This window comes from Moschus berezovskii, chromosome 13, assembly GCF_049115385.1.
Source record: "Moschus berezovskii isolate FMDL1 chromosome 13, NW_MosBer_1.0, whole genome shotgun sequence".
NCBI classification, from domain to species: Eukaryota; Metazoa; Chordata; class Mammalia; order Artiodactyla; family Moschidae; genus Moschus; species Moschus berezovskii.
The window spans coordinates 70,851,968-70,871,760 of NC_142472.1; the positions used below are offsets into that span (position 1 = coordinate 70,851,968).

Consider the following 19,793-nt stretch of genomic DNA (forward strand, 5'->3'; position numbering starts at 1 on the left):
ACCCTTTGCATGAGGTGGTATTGGAGTTTCAGCTTCAGCATCAGTCCTTCCAGTGAACACCCAGGACTGATCTTCTTTAGAATGGACTGGTTGGATCTCCTTGCAGTCCAAGGGACTCTCAAGAGTCTTCTCCAGCCCCACAGTTCAAAAGCATCAATTCTTCGGCGCTCAGCTTTCTTCACAGTCCAACTCTCACATCCATACATGACCACTGGAAAAACCATAGCCTTGACTAGACCAACTAACGCAATCAGCTATATAGTACTATACTGTAATAGGTTTATAATACTTTTCACACAAATAATACATTAAAAACAAACACAAAAATAAAGAAAAACATTTTTAATCTTACAGTATCTTGGAAAGTATTGTGGCCCAGTACAACAGCTGGCACACAGGGGCTGGCATCAAGTTGACAGGCAAGAAATAAAGATGCTGTACTCTATATGCGCATCCTGCGAGCATGTTCAGTCGCTCAGTTGTGTCCGACTCTTTGTTACCCCATGGACTGTAGCCTGCCAGGCTCCTCTATCCATGGAATTTCACAGGCAAGAATACTGGAGTGGGTTGCCATTTCTTTCTCCAGAGGATCTTCCCAACCCAGGGATCGAACCCACATCTCTTGCATTGGCAGGTGGATTCTTCACCGCTGAGCCACCAGGGAAACCTGTACAGTAAAGTACACAGAAGCATAACCACTTGTAGAGGGTGCAGGTCATGACAGTGTATGCCAGATGTGCACCCTAACTTATGTGATTGGACATGGCAAACATACATTCGTGTCTTTGGAAGTTTGCAACTTGAAGGTTCATATGTTGGGGACTTACTGTACAAAAATCATAACCCAGCAGCAAAAGAACAAATCGACGCTATGTTATACCCAAGATCTGCTCACAAGCAGGCCAAACAGTAAATGTTCAGTTTGTGGGCGTGTCTCCAACGCCATTTGTTGGAGCTGTTTATTTTTCTGGAGAATGTATGTTTCTGCTGAAGAGGCATTAGTGGTCACACCTGGAGGACACTTCTAGGAAGCTCCCTCCCTTTCTCTGAGTCAGAATTTCTTCCCCTCTAAAGATGAAGTGACTGATACCCATGAGGCCAAGTTGCTGGGAATGCCCTTTGAACTGATGTATAAAGAGTTGCCTGGCCCGCTCCAGGCCCTTCATAAATGTTGGGTATCTGAGAATTCTCTTGTGTTTGTTTTCATTCAGTGACTTATCAGATGCCCTGGTCATCTTCCAGCTCTACGAAAAGATTAAAGTCCCTGTTGATTGGAACAGAGTAAACAAACCACCATACCCCAAACTTGGGGGTAACATGAAGAAGGTAAATGATGACTCTTGTGAGGTTCTGGTCATCAGGTGAAGTCATAAGCCCACAAGAGTACCGTGTGAATACTTTTATCAGGAAGCCAAGCTCAGATAAGAAGTGCTTATCCGGGGATTAACTGAAGAGTACAGCAATCAGAAACCTGAGTGGTTTTTATTAAAGGGAGTTCATTATTTCAGTTGATTGCTTATTTATAATTCCGTGTTGGATGTCTTTAAGCGTCATGATGTAAAAATTCTAATTAAGATAATTAGAGCAAGCAGAGCTGTGGGGTGCCTTTCCCTCCAGCAAGATCCTCATTCTAATTTTCTAAAGGATCGAAACTTGTACTCACAGTTTGACATGTACAAATAGTATGTCTAGTGAGAACACATTGTTTTGTAAAAGCAGCCACAACCACAGGAGTGGCACGAACATTTCCCACCATTTATTGTCCCTGTGACCCAGTAATCCATAAATGGTAGCCACAGGAACACCCATCCCATATGTCGGTCCACTGTGTGCTTACAGGATCTGGATTTTCCAGGTCAATCTCTACAAATTCAACTATTTTAGGGATATTATAGACAGGTTATTCAGTGTGGCTTTCTAGTTATGTCATGGGATAGAGCCACGAAAATGGTCATCGTAATAACTCATTTTGGCTTTACACCTGGTACACCATGAATAATTTTTTTTTCTTTTGATGAGAGTGAGGGGCACTGTTTAAGAAAAGGTGGAAATAAATAAATAAGACTTCCCTGCTGGTCCAGTGGTTAAGACTCCAAGCTCCTATTGCAGGGGGTTTCAATCCTGGTTGGGAAACCAGATCCTGCATGCCGGAACTGAGACCCAGTGTAACCAAATACATTTTTTTAAAAAGGTGGAAAATTATTTGACTAATTTAGAATCCTAGAATTGCAGAACTAGAGACTTGAGAGATTATTCAGTCTGACCTTATTATTTCATTTTGTGTCTATTTTTATCATCTTACTTCCTCTGGTATTTATCGTCAAAGAGATGATGACATTAGATTGTTTCCTTTCCTGCTCATTAACAGCTTGAGAATTGTAACTATGCAGTGGAACTGGGGAAGAATCAAGCGAAGTTCTCCCTGGTTGGCATTGGTGGACAAGATCTCAATGAAGGAAACCGCACCCTAACGTTGGCCTTGGTCTGGCAGTTAATGAGAAGGTAATACAGCTCAGGGAAATGGCATTTTATTGAACATATTCTTTATTTTTTAAATTATATTTATTTTTAATTAATTGATGATTGCTTTACAATATAGGTTTGATTGAATGTATTTTTTTAATCTAGAAAAGTACTAGCACATTTCAGGAATGTGATTTAATCCAGTAAAACTATATTTTAAGCTAATATTAAACCCAAAGGAATGTTGTGGGGGTGCTGGGCCTGTTCTGTCTTTTTGTTTGTTTGTTTTTTCTTTCATTTCCATCAGTTTTGTTTCAGGTACTTTGAAATTCTTTTGTCAAGTTCATCAGTATTTAAGGTTGTTATGTTTTCTGAATGAATCACCCTTTTTCATGTGAAGTGACCCTATTCCTGACAATACTCTTTTTCTCTAAAAGCTGTTTTTCCAGATAGTGATACAGCTTCTTGATTAGTTTTAGCATGATACGTTTTTCCCCCATCCTCTAACTTTTAACTGATTGATGTAAAAATAGTAACTTATCCTTTAAAGGGACTTTCAAAATAAGGGGGGAAATATGCTATATTTACCTACATATCTGTCATTTCGGGTGCTTTTCTTTTCATGGTATAGATCCAGATTTCTATCTGATACCATTTGCCTTCTGCTTGAAATATTTCTAGTGGTGCAGATCTGTTGGCAAGGAATTATTTTAGCTTCTATATGTCTGCTACTGCTGCTGAGAAAGTCTTTATTTCATTTTTGCAAGGTATTTTACCTGAGTGTAGAATTCTAGGTTGATAATTTTTTCTTTCATTATTTTGAAGGTAGTGTTCACTGTCTTCTAGCTTGCATTGTTTCCGGTGATAAATCTATTGTATTTCTTACCTTTCTTCCTCAGTGCTAAGTGGCTTCAGTTGTGTCTGACTACTTTCGACCCTGTGGACCATGGCCTGCTAGGCTCCTCTGGCCTTGGGAGTCTCCAGGCAAGAATACTGGAGTGGGTTGCCATTAACTTCTCCATTGTTCCTCTGTAGGTCATGTCTTTTCTTTTCTGGCTTCTTTCAAGATTTTCTCTTAATCATTGGTTTTAAGTAGTTTGATTATGATGTACTTTGGTGTTTCTTGAACTTGAGGTTTGTTGAGCTTCTTGCATCTGTGGGTTTACAATTTTCATCAAATTTGGAAAAATGTTGGCCTTTATTTATTCAAATTTTACTCCTGTACTCACCCACCCTAGTTTTTCAGGACTCTTAAGTATTTGATCATTGAAGTTATCCCAGAATTCAGTGATGCTCAGATCATCTTTTTCCTTTCAGTTCAGTCAGTTCAGTTCAGTCGCTCAGTCATGTCTGACTCTTTGTGACCCCATGAATCACAGCACGCCAGGACTCCCTGTCCATCACCAACTCCCGGAGTTCACTCAAACTCATGTCCATCGAGTTGGTGATGCCATCCAGCCATCTCATTCTCTGTCATCCCCATCTCCTCCTGCCCCCAATCCTTCCCAGCATCAGAGTCTTTTCCAGTGAGTCAACTCTTCCCATGAGGTGGCCAAAGTATTGGAGTTTCAGCTTTAGCATCAGTCCTTCCAATGAACACCCAGGATTGATCTCCTTTAGAATGGACTGGTTGGATCTCCTTGCAGTCCAAGGGACTCTCAAGAGTCTTCTCCAGCACCACTGTTCAAAAGCATCAATTCTTCGATGATCAGCTTTCTTCACAGTCCAACTCTCACATCCATACATGACCACGGGAAAAACCATAGCCTTGACTAGACGGACCTTGGTTGGCAAAGTAATGTCTCTGCTTTTTAATATGCTATCTAGGTTGGTCATAACTTTCCTTCCAAGGAGCAAGCGTCTTTTAATTTCATGGCTGCAGTCAGCATCCGCAGTGATTTTGGAGCCCCAAAAAATAAAGTCTGACACTGTTTCCCCATTGATTTCCCATGAAGTGATGGGACCAGATGCCATGATCTTTGTTTTCTGAATGTTGAGCTTCAAGCCAACCTTTTTACTCTCCTCTTTCACTTTCCTCAAGAGGCTTTTCTGCCATAAGGGAAGTGTCATCTGCATATCTGAGGTTATTGATATTTCTCCTGGCAATCTTGATTCCAGCTGTGCTTCTTCCAGCCCAGCGTTCCTCATGATGTCCTCTGCATATAAGTTAAATAAGCAGGGTGACAATATACAACCTTGACGTACTCCTTTTCCTATTTGGAACCAATCTGTTGTTCCATGTCCAGTTCTAATTGTTGCTTCCTGACCTGCATACAGGTTTCTCAAGAGGCAGGTCAGGTGGTCTGGGATTCCCATCTCTTTCAGAATGTTCCACAGTTTCTTGTGATCCACACAGTCAATGGCTTTGGCATAGTCAATGAAGCAGAAATAGATGTTTTTCTGGACTCTCTTGCTTTCTCCATAATCCAGCGGATGTTGGCAATTTGATCTCTGGTGCCTCTGCCTTTTCTAAAACCTGCTTAAACATCTGCAAGTTCACGGTTCACGTATTGCTGAAGCCTGGCTTGGAGAATTTTGAGCATGACTTTACTCGCATGTGAGATGAGTGCGTTTCATTTTTTCTTCTGTTTCATTTGGGATAATTTCTATTGCCTTGTCTTAAATTCACTTCTGTCTTCTACAGTGTCTACCATTAATTCCATTTGGTGTATATGTTTTTCATCTCAGACTTTATAGTTTTCATGTATAGAAATTTGATTGAGGTCTTTTTGACATCTCCTATATCTCTTTCCTTAACCTTCTTGAGCTATAGAATATAATAACTGCTTTTTCTGTTTCTATTAATTGATTTTTAACCTCACTATGGGTCATACTTTCTTGCTTCCTGGAATGCCTACTGATTTTTCACTGTATGAAAGGCTTTATGAATTTTACCTTGCCGTTTGCTAGATATTTCTGTATTCCTTTAAATATTCTTGGATTTTTGTCCTGGGATGCAGTTCAGTTCAGTTGCTCAGTCATGTCCAACTCTGCAACCCCATGAACCACAGCACGCCAGGCCTTCCAGTCCATCACCAACTGCCGGAGTCTACCCAAACCCACGTCCATTGAGTCAGTGATGCCATCCAATCATCTCATCCTCTGTCGTCCCCTTCTCCTCCTACCCTCAATCGTTCCCAGCATCAGGGTCTTTTCAAATGAGTCAGCTCTTTGCATCAGGTGGCCAAAGGATTGGAATTTCAGCTTCAACATCAGTCCTTCCAATGGATGCCCAGGACTGATCTCCTTTAGGATGGACTGGTGGGATGCAGTTATGTTACTTAAACACAATTTGATCCTTTGGGGGCTTACTTAAAATCTTAATTAATCTCGAGCTAATTTTGCTTCTCAATACTGAGATAATCTCATCTGAGTACTTTACTTGATGCTCCATATATCATGAGATTTGTCTACTCTGACTGGTGGGAGCCAGATGTATCCCACGCTTGTGTGAACTCCAAGGATTGCTCTGCCCATTCATTTCTGCAAGTTCTTTTCCCAGCCTCAGTGTAATTTGCTCAGATGCATGTACCAGGTCGCACTCTGCTAAGCACTCGAGGTAGAGCTGACGATCTCTGGAGCTTTTGTTCTGGATGACTCTGCTCTCTTGGCAGCTGTCTTCTCTCTGCTGTTCTACCACACACATTCTAGCCCTGTGGCTTCCTTGGGTTCTCCACCCTGTCCCGTCAACTCATCGAGACTGTCATGCTCTGTTTGAGTTCTCTTGCCCTGCACTGCAGCCTGGGAATTCTCTGTGCAATAAGCTGGGGCAATCTTAGGGCTCACCACATTTGTTTTCCTTCTCTCAGGGACCCCTGTTTTTGTGCTTCCTGTCGTCCAAAGTCTAGACAACACAATTTCATATTTTTTCACTGTGTTTTATGTGTTTAAGGCAGAAGGGTCAGTCTGGTTCCTGTTATTCCATCATGAACAGGAGCAGAATTTCCTGCTATTTCTATAACAGAGAACTTTACATACCTTTTAGTTGTTCAGTCACTCCGTCGTGTCTTTGCAACCCCATGGACTGCAGCACACCAGGCTCCCCTGTCCTTCACTGTCTCCCAGAGTTCACTCAAACTCATGTACATACCTTTTAGAGCCAAATATAAATTTGATTAATGTGAGAGCTCTGTGGGCAAATTATTTAATCAATAGTAGAATATAATAAGATACACAAATGGAAGATAAATGATGAGAAAAGTAAACAATTTTTGGTACAAAAGCATGAGCCTGGGGAGAATTCTAGATAGCAAAACTATAAGCATTAGCTAGTTTACTTTTACATGCTTTGCCCTTTTCCTCCTATACTGATAGCCCTGAGCAGGCAGAAGTCTTCCATTCCTTAATTAGAAGCTATGTTAGAGTGACTTTATTCATTTTCCTGCCTGGAAGGAAGCCCCAGAAACCATATGTCACATTCCATTATATCTAACAAGGTAATGGCAGAGACAAGGTTTGTCATTTCTGGAAGCACAGAAGCTCTCTTCCCAGGCTACTGTCTGCAGGTCCTAGTATTTATAATAGTCCTCAGAGTACTTATGTCAATGTTCCCAGGTGATGGAGGGTGATCAGAAGTGATCATAATCACTACCTGATTTACATTTGCTTTATCAAGTATGATGCTCCATTACCCTTTTCTCAACTGGGATCTCTTTAATGATCAAAGGCGGATGTCATAGGTTTCTCTGGCACAGAAAACACCAGAGCTAAAGCAGCTTTAACTCTCGTCCCTGTTACACTGCTTGTATCTAGAACATTGCTGAAAGTTCCTAAGAGCTGTTCTTACCAGTGTATTTTCAGAAACGCCTTCTGAACTCCCCACTATTTTATTTCCCGTGTGTGTTTAATTCTTAACAGAATGGCTTTTGGTACTGATTGCTTTGAAAACCAAAGTCTTTTTAGTTGCCACAGTTCAATTGACTCTTGGATCTGAAGATGAAAGAATCTTTGATATTTTGTTTTAGTTAAAAAAATAGACCAACTCTATTCTATTTTGAATTTTATAATATCTGAAAATCACCTTGTAATATGATCTTTGTTCTGAAAGTTTTATAAAAATGTGACCCAACTTCACAGTTTAAGGCTGGTATATATAAAACAAGGGCTAGTTTGAGCTGAGTCTCTTCTTGGTTAATAAGTCCTATTTCTCATGAGTCATTACTATATAAGAATTGCTGGGACTTCCCTGGTGGTTCAGTGGTTAAGACTCCAAGCTGCCAATGCTTGGGGCATGATTTGATCCCTGTCGGGAAACTAAGATCATACATGCTGTGTGGCATGGTCAAAAGATTAAAAAATAATAATAATAATTTCCTATAAGAAAATGGACAGAGAAATTCCTTACTGTTAAAGGTGATGAAATGACTGATAATTATGTAAATTCCAGCAGAAGGGGATTTTTTTCTTTCTCTGTGTGCCACATATTAACAGAGCTAATAAATTTAGAGCCAGTTCTAGCTGAAATTTACGTCACTGGTTTGCACAGATGTGTTAATTTGGTCATTTATCTGGACAATAAATGGCATGTCATTTTTCCCCCTAAAAACAAATCAGAGCCTAAACCTCCCTTTCCCTTTAGTAGCCTGGAAATTGGTCTCAGATTGGAAAGCTGGCAGATTGTGTGTGTATAAATTTGGAGACACAAGCCTGAGGCAAGTAGACTTCCAGCAGACAGCAAAAGTAGACTCCAGCAAAGGAGCACAAGTCTGCAACAGGCACAGGAGGGAATTCTCTCCAAATCAAATAGGCTGTGGACAGTGAATTGGGGATAAGACAGGTCTATGGAAAACAGAGCATCTAGGTTTGTCCCTCAGGGTCACATGTTATATAAATAAACCACAAGTTCGATGGCAGGAAAGCACGAAAGTCATAATTACAGCCCCTCCAGCCACTGCTGTTGGATGAGACCCAGCCTAAAGCTGGGACTCATGGGGCCATTTCAGTTTTTTAATCTTTATTGGAGTATAATTGCTTTATAGTTGTATTAGTTTCTGCTGCTAAGTCGCTTCAGTCGTGTCCGACTCTGTGAGACCCCATAGACAGCTCTGCTATACAGCAAAGTGAACCAACAATACGTGTACATGCGCATGTGCTCCATCTCTCAAGTTGAGTTTGACTTTTTGCAACCCCATGGACTGTGGCCCGCCAGGGTCCTCTGTCCATGGGATTTTCCAGGCAAGGTTACTGGAGAGGGTTGCCATTTCCTCCTCCCGAGGATCTTCCCAACCCCGAGATTTGAGCCCGCATCTCTTATGTCTTCTGCATTGGCAGGCAGATTCTTTACCACTGAGCCACCAGGGAAGCATCCCACCCCCGCCCAATTTTATTTTTTGGTGAAGAAAAATTGCAGAAGTTCTTTTCCTCCCCATCGCCAATGATGGGGAAGTGCTTTCATCTGAAGAAAGTGGGTCATTACTCCTTTTTCAGAGATAACACTTGAAAACCGTGTGGGAGATCATGAAGGGTGGTGTTTTCCACAGAAGCAGTAACTGGAGGAAGATACCCAATGGGTTATGTAAGCAAAATCCTGGGCGGAGGGTGACCTCATTTAGGGAGGCCCTCCAGACAGGCCGGAGACTTAAATTTCAGTTTGGATGACACACGCTGAAACCGCAGTCTTTCGTGGGTAATTTGACCACCTCCCCCCAACTCTTAACGAGACTGAACTGTGAGGCCAGCCAACCCGCCCACTTGCTCACTGCTTGCCTCTCCATTTCCCTTTTGAGAGGGATCAGCTTGGGGAATGGCGAGTCTTCTCTGCTCCCTGGAATTTTAAGAGTTTGAAGCATCATAACGTTCCCCACCACCACACTTCTCATAATTGTGTGTCTCAAAGGCAATTCTTACTCTCAAACTAGAGATGATCTAGAGATTAATTTCTACTTCTGATTTATACCGAGGAAGCTTTTATGTTTTTTCTTTGTTATGTTAGCTGGTTGGGCTTTCGTTTTTTATTGACCTATGGCTGATTTATAGTGTTGTGTTAATTTCTGCTGTGCAGCAGTGATTTAGGTGTACATGCATATGCATATATGTTTATTTATACATTCTTTTTCATATTTTTCCATTATGGTTTGTCACACGATGTTGAATACAGTTCTCTGTACTGTACAGCAGGACCTTGTTGTTTATCCATTCTATAATTAACAGTTTGTATCTGCTAACCCCAAATACTTCCAGTACATCCCTTCCCCACCCCTTTCCCCCTTGGCAGACAGAAATCTATTCTCTGTGTCTGGGAGTCTATTTCTGTTTTGTAGATAGGTTCATTCATGTCATATTTTAGATTCCACATATAAGTGATATCATACTGTGTTTGTCTTTCTGGCTTACTTCGCTTAGTACAATCATCTCTAGTTTCATCCATGTTGCTGTAAATGGCGTTATTTCATGCTTTTTGCGTCAAGTAATATTCCTGTGTGTGTGTGTTTGTGTGTGTGTATTCTTTATCCATTATCAGTGGACATTTAGGTTGTTTCCATGTCTTGGCTGTTGTGAATAGTGCTGCTCTGAACGTAGGGGTGCATATGTCTTTTGAATGATAGTCTTGTCTGAATATATGTGCTTGGGCTTGCCTAACATTGAATTGTTCCTTGATTTTCATGGTTCCTTTAAGAAAAGCACCACTGGTTCAAATCCTTTGCTTCATTTTTCTTTCCCTGCTTCCCTTCCTCTTTCCCTTCCCACAATGACGGTGGCATTTGCTCTGCATCACACTCTACCTATAAAGTTCTATTTGTTATTCTAAAAGGAACAAGTGTTATTACATATTCCTTTTTCCTCAAATGTAATGGTATCCAGGCCGTCTTCTGCGACAGGAAAAAATTAAAACTTCTGTGTTGGCAACTCTGTGAATAGTGAATTCTTTTTCTTATTTTTTAAAATTTTTATTGGAGTATAGTTGACTTACAATGTTGTGTTACTTTCTGCTGAACAGCAAAGTGATTCAGTTATACAAATACCTATATCCAGTCTCTCTTAGATTCTTTTCCCATTTAGGTCATTATAGAGTATTGAGACGGAGAAGGCAATGGCAACCCACTCCAGTACTCTTGCCTGGAAACTCCCATGGATGGAGGAGCCTGGTGGACTGCTGTCTATGGGGTCGCACAGTGTTGGACACAACTGAAGCGACTTAGCAGCAGCAGAGTATTCAGAAGAGTTCCCTGTGCTATACAATTGTGAGTTCTTTAGTGACTTTTCTCCAGAAATCATTCTTGGTTTTGTTCAGGTACACGTTGAATATTCTTGAAGAAATTGGAGGTGGGCAGAAGGTCAATGATGACACTATTGTCAACTGGGTGAATGAAACATTGAAGGAAGCGGAGAAGAATTCATCCATCTCTAGTTTCAAGGTAACGTGCTTTGTCTCCTGCTCGCAGCCACCTGAGCTTTATGCTTATCTTTATTGCTTTCACTCTGTCTTCAAGAGCGACCTTCAGTATGAGGTCTTTGAGGCACCCCTCCCATTTTGATTTTGCTTGAGTGACCCATTATTGTTTTGATGTTCATAGGCTGTTTCATTGACAAATTTCTTGTCATTTTCCTCCCTAATAATAAATTTTTAAAATCCAGTCATTTTTTATAAGGGATTTTAGGCATTGTTCTCCCAAAGTAATGTAAAATATAGTATTTTTTTAAGCATGCACAGCTCCATGGTTCAGATTGTTAACATGATGAGGGTGAAATGTAAAATGCTAGAAGATCTCCCATTGGGTATTCTCTCTCTTTTTTTTTTTTTTGAGAAAAAAAAGCAGTTGTGTACTTGTATCCAAATCCCGTTTTTATTAATAACAGCATTATATTTTATTACATTTCTTATTTCATGTTTTTAACATTAGCTGGATTCTTTCTCAAGGGCCCTGAGCACTTGATCCACAGTATAGTGTCGGCGTCCCATCATAACTACATTTTCTTGATTTAAAGGTCAAGATTGGGGGAGGGACCCCTTCAGAGTTATATTAACAGGGTGGGTAAGGCAGTTTGTCATGATGTCAATCCTCTGCTTCAAAATCAAGAGAAAAGTGAAAATCTCTCCCCTTCCAGAAAGGGCAGGGGGTGTATTTCTGGGCTGGGCTGGGCTATACCGGGGTGCCTGGACTCTGTGAGCTCAGCACAGGAAACAGCCAGCTCTGTCTGCCCTCCGCTTACCATTCGTTTGGTCTGAAGAGCTGAGCAGCAGTTGAAGCAGAGACTGGTGATTGACATGAGCAAATCTTTCCAGAAAGAGATTAGGGAAGGTGGTGAAGAAGGGCTCTCCCAGGATAGACTGCACTCTGAGGACCAGGGCCTTCGCATTTGTAAGGCCCTCTTGTTCACAGATATCGTGAAGATAGCTTTACCATTTCCCTGATTTTTTTTTTTTTTTACTGCTTTGCGTGGCATATGGGATCTTAGTTCCCTGGCCAGGGATCAAACCTGTGCCCCCTGTGACGGAAGCATGGAGTCTTAACCACTGATCCACAAGGGAAGTCCCATCATTTTCCTGATTGTATAATGAGGAACCTGGGGCTCATTTAACTCCTGAAGTCACAGCTAGTAATTGCAGGTGTCCACTAGGGAGGGGAAGGCACCTTTTACTGCAAGGTGAGGTTCTAGAGCAGAGTCTGTCTGTAGGTCACGTGACCATGGCTATGAAACGATGGTTAAACAGTCCCGGGAGTGCATCTCTTGGTAGAACAGCTGCCACTTTACAGGAACGCAGCCCATTGCATTACCTGGCAGTTTCTGGGGTGTTCCTCTTCGGAATGTTTGACTTTTTTTTTTTCTCCTTGTGATGCTCAGGGTGAATTTTCTCCTGTCTTCTCACCAAGTCATTACAAAAGAGGTCAAAAAAAGAAAAGAAAAAAACAAAAGGAAAATGTCAAATTAGCCCCACGTTGCTTTTTTTTTCTTTTTATTGATTTATTTTTGTTGTTTTTTAATCTTTACAATGTTGTGTCGGTTTCTGCTGTGCAACAATGTGAATCAGCCATAATTATACATATATCACCTCCCTCTTGAGCCTCCCTCCCCTCCCCCCGTCCTACCCCTCTCGGTCATTGCAGAGCACCAGACTGGGATTTTAAGTGCAACCTTTCAAAAGCTGAGCATAGCCCACCCCCCATTAGCCACTATGGAAACAGTCCTGGCCCTCTCGCCTATGAACGCTGCTGACTGCTGGCCTCCTCGCTGCCCATCCACCCCCCAGGGCTGTGGAAGGAACTAGGGAAGAAGCTGAAACCCCAGTCTCTCCATTTTGCTTTCCTTGTGCTTCTTCACCAAAAATTCTATGGAGATAGCAGCTCTGGCTAACAATGGAAATTAGAGTATGGTTGTCTGTATATTGATTTTAATTTTGTGGTAGGTCTTATATTACCTGGGCGTCCCTGGTGGCTCAGACAGTAACGGGTCTGCCTGCAATGCAGGAGACCTGGGTTTGATCCCTGGGTCGGGAAGATCCCCTGGGGAAGGAAATGGCAACCCACTCCAGTATTCTTGCCTGGAGAATTCCAGGGACAGAGGAGCCTGGTGGGCTATAGTCCACGGGGTTGCAAGGGTAGGACACGACTGAGTGACTTTCACTTATATTACCCAGAAATAAGTAAAAATGGACCCATCCTATCTTTTATGTTATTTTATTATTATTATTTCATTCATTTTAATTTCTTGGCTGTCCTGCGCAGCATGTGGGATCTTAGTTCCCCGAGCAGGGGTTGAACCCATATCCCCTGCATTGGAAGAGTCTTAACCACTGGACTACGACCAATGAAGTCCCTACCCTTCCTATCTTTTTTTAATATTATTGTACCTCTGCAGAGGGCCTGTGCTGGAGACCTAGCATCTTGCAGGGGTCCCGTGTCTTGTTTCTTGGTTAGAATTGACTCTGATTTGGACTCTCGAGGTATGAGGTGTTTAGACTTGACTGTGCTTAGATGGTGACATGCAGTTGCTTCTCCCTGTCTGTGCTCTCAGGTACCCAAGAGAGAGAGCAGAGTTTCATGCATTCACAGCTCTGGGTGAATGACTCCCTGCCTGTTGGCAGGCATAGTGAGCCCTCAGGAAACTACTGATGCCCCCTAGAGAAATACCACTTGGTTTGAAACACCATGTGCCACACTGTGGCATTTCCCAGACCAGGACGTATGTATTTCATATTTAAAAGGAAAGAGAAGGGACTTTCTTGGTGGTCCAGTGGTTAAGTCTCCACACTTCCAACGCAGGGGACACAAGTTCCATTCCTGGTCAGGGAACTAAGCTCCCACATGTCATATGGAAAGTGAAAGTCGCTCAGTCTTGTCTTACTCTTTGCAACTCCATGACTATACAGTCCATGGAATTCTCCAGACCAGAATACTGGAGTGGGTAGCCTTTCCCTTCTCCAGGGGATCTTTTGAACCCAGGTCTCCCACATTCCTGGTGGATTCTTTACCAGCTGAGCTACAAGGGAAGCCCAAGAGTACTAGAGTGGGTAGCCTATCCCTTCTCCAGCAGATCTTCCCTACCCAGGAATCGAACTGGGGTCTCCTTTGCAGGTGGATTCTTTACCAACTGAACTATGAGGGAACATGCCACATGGAGCAACCGAAAAATGAACCACCCACTTTCCTTGAGCCAAACAGAAGTAACTTGGGAGCATATTGATGAAGCCCATGCTTTCTCTCTGTGTAGGACCCAAAGATCAGCACAAGTCTGCCAGTCCTTGATCTCATCGATGCCATTCAGCCAGGTTCCATTAACTATGACCTTCTGAAGACGGAGAACCTGAATGATGAAGAGAAACTCAACAACGCAAAGTACGTAAACAAGCCCGAGGTCAGGGAGGGAAGCAGCGGGTAGCTGTGCAGTCTGGTGCCCATGCCTCCCTGCAGACAATGTAGTTTCACTACTGATGCCTTTTATTCTCATGACTTATTGCGTCCCATCACCCTTATATTTGCTGCTGTGCAATGACAGTTTAAGGCTCCAGGTGTGAAAGGGAACACGACAAAAACACAACTGATAGCAATTGAAATGCAAAACAGTTGACTTCCAACTGATAAGCAAGCCTACAACTTCATAACTCTAATTTCCTTGTCATAATCTATAGGAGGTTTCCTGAGTAGAGTTTGTACATGGTGGGGGCGGAGTTAAACACCCTATTTGTGAATATCCATGGATGTGCCTGGGCAGGGTGGAGTTCAAGGCCAGAGTCGTCACCAGTTTGAGAGCAGCTGCTCTTTGCATTACACACAGAGTGAGGGTTGTTGTTGTGTAGTTGCTAACTCTTTTGCAACACCATGTAGCCGGCCAGGTTCCTCTGCCCGTGGAATTCTCCAGTATTCTTACTGGAGTGGGTATCCCTTCCCATCTCCAGCGGATCTTCCCCACCCAGGGGTGGAACCTGGGTCTCCTGCATGGCAGGCAGATTCTTTACCGTCTGAGCCACCAGGGAAGCCCAAAATATAGAATCCTAAAAATGGCTATGGTGGCAAGATCATGCATATTTTTTAAGTTCTGTTTTCTAATTTTTGAACAACTTTTCCTCTATATTTTATAATGGAAAAATTAATTGTACTTCATTAACCATTAATATAGAGGAAGTGACTGAGAGATGGACAAGGAGAAAGAATAGGGATACTCTTGCCTGGAGCTCTTAAATTAATGTGGTCACTAAAGTGCGAGTAAAGTTATTTCAGAAGAGTGGAGGAAGTCACGGGGCCTTGGGTGGAATGTAGAATCTCTGGAGCAGCCATTGTAAGAGGTTGCTAGATAACGAACGAGCAGAATAAAAGAACTGCCAGATAATAATAGTGAGGGCTCATTTGCAAGTAGACTACAACTAATAAAACTATCTTCCTGTAACTATAAATAGAGCAAAAATATTCTGATGCAGCTATGGTAATCTTAGGTGAAAAATGTGTAGTATAAAACTCTGGTTATTCTACAATTATGGTAGCATAAATAAATACGCATGCATGTGGGCAAGAATTAGAATGGAAGAAGGAAGAAAAGAATGGATGGGGGGCAGGGTGAAATTCCCCAGAGGTCCAGTGGTTAAGACTCTGAGCTTCGAAAGCAGGGGGTGTGGGTTCAATTCCTGGTCAGGGAACTAAGATCCCATATTCCTTGCAGCCAAAAAAGATTTTTACGAAAAAGAAAGAATTGATGGGTAGGGTCATGGTATTACAGATGTGTTTCCTCTTTTTTCCTGCCTTGTAAACAACGCTCTGTAGCTGAAGTGGAGTCTGCAGTCCTTCCCTCGCACATACTCTTGTTGAGGTCTGTGACTTTTTCTGCCACAGTAGAGCCCAAGCAAGTAAGCACCAAAGGTGGTGGGAGCTAGGAAGCTCTTTAAGGACAAATAATACATTTGGTAATCATCACGAGGCTGGACAGCAATTTTGATGGAGTTGGGAGCTTTGTCAAGTTAAGACTTGCCCACAAACCTTGAGAGGAAACCAGTGATTGATTGGTCAAGCTGTACCAGGAGTGACCTCGGCATAGTAGATAGTTTACAGTGTAGAAGGCTTCCCTGGTGGCTGAGATGGTAAAGAATCTGCCTGAAATGCAGAAAACCCGGGTTTGATCCCTGGGTCTGGGAAGATCCCCTGGAGAAGGGAATGGCAACCCATTCCAGAATTCTTGCCTGGAGAATTCCATGGACAGACGAGCCTAGCAGGCTATAGTCCATAGGGTTGCAAAGACTCAGACACGACTGAGTGACCAACACTTTCACTTTCTTTCGTGGGATATATAGTATATATTATATAGAATGACAATAACGCTGACCCTGAGGGGTCCCCTTCATACTTGCTCAAGCTCCCCTCATCCCTCTTTTCTCTTTTAGGTATGCCATCTCTATGGCCCGAAAAATTGGAGCGAGAGTGTATGCGCTTCCAGAAGACTTGGTGGAAGTGAACCCCAAGATGGTCATGACCGTGTTCGCTTGCCTAATGGGGAAAGGAATGAGGAGGGTGTAAGGCCCAGCAGGCGGGGCAGGGGCGTGTGCGGGTCTCTGGCTGCTCACGCCCGGGCTCCCAGGAAGCACAGGAGGAGTCAGCCATTCCAGAGTTTCAACTGGATGACATTATACATTGTTCCAAAAAAAATGTATATCTGTTCAGCCAAGTAGCCTTCATGTATTTAACAAAAAGTGCTTTATTCTTTGCAAAAGACCCAGTCTCATTTACAAATATTTTTTTATCATTGAATTGATTGCTTCTTGAAAATGTAGAGAAAAAGAGATCTTACTTCCCAGGCACCTTTCCTGCCTTTGCCGTTGTAGTCAGGTATAGAAGTCTCAAGTGTAGTTCATTTTAACATAATCTTTCAAACCAGCTTACATTGTCTGCCTTCTTGCTTGGGGTGAGAACCAGGAGGGGAGAATCATCGGAGGGGAGAATCATGAAACCAGCCCTAAAGCTGGCTTCTGGAGGCCAGCGTTTGCTCTGTTACAAGCCTCCTTCCTGTCACCCTTCTACCTGTGTCTACCTGTTGTGACTTTGCTCTCCGCAGAGCCTGCGTTCTCTGTGGCTCCCCTCTGCTGGCCACCCTCCTCTCTGGGCCTTCTGGGTCATCTGACAAATCAGGCTGTATTGGGGTCCCCAAGAGTGTCTGGTAACCTCCAGACCTAAGACTTTTCATCAGAACATTTTCTTAGAACTGTGTCTGCTAATCTTCAGAACTAAGACTTATCATCAGAGCATTTTCTCAAAACTAGGGTCCCAGATGTCATCAGATTTTCTTTTTTCAGTCAATGAGAAGCCCTCTGTTTTTAACCCTAGGATCTGGGCTCTGACCAGATCTACTATCTTAAATACCGTGCCTTAAGATAGATTCTTAACTGTTGGTGGAAGGTAGTGTTCAAGGAGGGTGTCATTGAGCAGCAAACCACTAGAGGGTAGTGTGGAGTCATAACAAAGTTTCTGGTCTCAGGTGCTGCCTCTCTGTGTATTTAGCCCTGCGTATTAGATCTTGGAGAAGGAAACACAGCCCAGTCCAGTATTCTTGCCTGGAGAATTCCATGGACAGAGGAGCCTGGCGGGCTACAGTCCATGGGGTTGCAAAGAGTCGGACACGACTGAGCGACTAATGCTTTCATTAGATCTAGTTATAGAGTGGCTAAATATCTGGTGACTGGGAACTGCCTTTCTCTGATTTCATTTGCTCTTAGATCATGGTGTGTGTGATGTCTGCCGGGTCATAGGATCAATGTTTACTTTTTTGGTACCCCCAAATTCCCAGGGGTCATATGTGCCAATGAACAGTGCCCCCACCTCGACCCCAAACCTGACCCCCACCAACACACATACACACATACGTAGCCAGGTATCAGGCTGGCTAGGAATTGGCCCAGTCACTTTATGAAGAGTTAATTTACTGGATATTTAAAGAATTCCTAAACAAAACCCAAGGAACACTGTGCTCTTGAGCAGTTCTAATAGACTGCAATTTCCTTGAAAACTTTCCAAAGGCTAAATAGCAACAGAGCATTGTGCACCGATGCCAGACCCCTTCTGTCATGGTGGAAGGGCTCATGGAGGAGGTATCTGCTTTAGGGGTGGTGTGTAGTGAAACTCAGTCATATTTCAAAGCGACTGAAATGCATTGCCCTGGTCTGCTCCTTGTCAGTGGGCTCAGGAAGCTGAGATATGGCTTCTCCCAGCCCATAATCTGTATTTCTGCTGCATCTGATTGCAAAGTGGTTGGCTTTGTCTTAATCTGCACTTAATATAGCCCCCAGACGATTCTTCCCCCATCTGCCTCCAGGAGGAATGTTACTGCCTTAATGGAAAATGAAGATAAAATAATGCTCAATCAAGATCTCTCCAAATAAAATGTTCCCCATATCGGACGTCTTCTGAAGGTTTCATGAGCGTGTCCTATAAGTTATTCATTCAGCTAACATGCACTGAGGGCCTACATGTGCCAGGTTTTGGAAATATACCCATAAATGACGCAGGCCTTGAGCTCAGCTGATCGAGAGAGACTGATCAGGGAAAACAAATCCACTGACAGGTGCTATGAGTAATTGATGAGGGCAGGGTGAGATGGGCTTGCAACAGAGGAAACCACCGAAGGAGAAATATTGTAGCTGAAAGCTGAAGAGTAAGTTCGCAGGAGTCGGACCAAGAGGAGGTCAAAATGAAAGGTAAGACACAAATTCTCAGAAACACATGGAACCCAGTCGTGCCCAAAAGCTATACTTGGGGATTGGTGTGAAAGGGCTTCTAAGAGATTTGAGGAGGAATCTTTGGGGCAGGCAGTCCCTGGCGTTTCCTCCCTAGGCTGGGCCTCACATGGACTGGCGGGGGTGATGCTGCAGAAGATGATCAGAGGGTTGAAGAATTCTGCTGTAACTGGCTCCCTTGGGCAGTCTGCTGTTCAGCATGGTCACATCCTGACTTCCTGAGGTGTCCCTCACCCACACAGCTGCTGGAAAGTTGGGCTCTTGTGCTTAAGCTGTGTGTCCCGGCTTCTCCAGCAGCACTCTTTGGAGATGGCTCTTTCCTGGCCTAATATTCCTGCAGCTTCTACACGTTCAAGGTAGTGGCCTTACCTACATATTGAGAGGTTACTAATGTTAAGTGTTGTCTTTTGTATGTAAGACTGCCTTGATAGGTCCTGACCAGGAGGAATGAACAGGTATAGGTAAGCAGAATACTATCAAGGGAGGAAAACTAAGAGTCTTGCAGACTGGAAGGCAATGGAATATAGCAATCAAAGCAGGACGGTTTTTCTTAAAAGATTTTTTTAGGTTTTTAATGCTAGTTCCTTTTTTAATTTTTTTCACTCTAGTGGACATCCCACTAGTTATATTTCTTTTTTTAACCCGTGTAATCTCATGATTATTTTTTTGAGATTAATTCTTTATTTGGCTGCACCAAGTCTTCATTGCAGCATATGGGATCTCTAGTTGAGGCATGTGAACTCTTAGTTGCAGCATGTGGGATCCAGTTCCCTGACCAGGGGTGGAACCTGGGCCCCCTGCATTGGGAACACAGAGTCTTAGCCACTGGGCCACCAGGGAAGTCCGTTCAAAATTTAAGAGTTTATTACTAACATTTTAGTCTATCCAAGTATGACATCAGAAAGTAAAATTGTACCAAAGGCTCTACAGTGGAAAGCCCGCCACCTTCCCACCCCTGTGTCTTTGAAGCCAGCTCACCTTGATTCTAGTTGGCTCCAATTGTCAGAACATATTATTTTGAAGTTGGCCAGGATGAGGGTATTTTACCACATAAACAATCAGACTCTACAGATAGGGTTTTTTATCCCCTGAGAGCTGGTTTATCAGCCCACCACTCCTTCGGTCCCAATCCCTCAGTTGTATCCTTCTAGAAACATGCTGTGCTCTTGTTTCACACACA

At 42.9% G+C, this 19,793-nt stretch overlaps 1 protein-coding gene across 3 annotated transcripts in view; it reads left to right on the top strand.

Moving 5' to 3' along the window:
* Nucleotides 1-18,277, top strand: part of LCP1 (lymphocyte cytosolic protein 1) — a 104,808-nt gene extending 86,531 nt beyond the window's left edge. For 2 of the 3 annotated variants that reach the window (XM_055426073.2, XM_055426074.2), the window contains exons 12-16: nt 1,212-1,326; nt 2,369-2,502; nt 10,694-10,817; nt 14,113-14,237; nt 16,271-18,277. In XM_055426073.2, coding sequence (XP_055282048.1) covers nt 1,212-1,326; nt 2,369-2,502; nt 10,694-10,817; nt 14,113-14,237; nt 16,271-16,403 — 631 coding nt within the window. In that variant the 3' untranslated portion in view covers nt 16,404-18,277. The remainder of the gene's footprint in view (nt 1-1,211; nt 1,327-2,368; nt 2,503-10,693; nt 10,818-14,112; nt 14,238-16,270) is intronic. The other variant, XM_055426072.2, reaches the window with a different exon arrangement.
* The last annotated feature ends 1,516 nt before the right edge of the window (nt 18,278-19,793 follow it).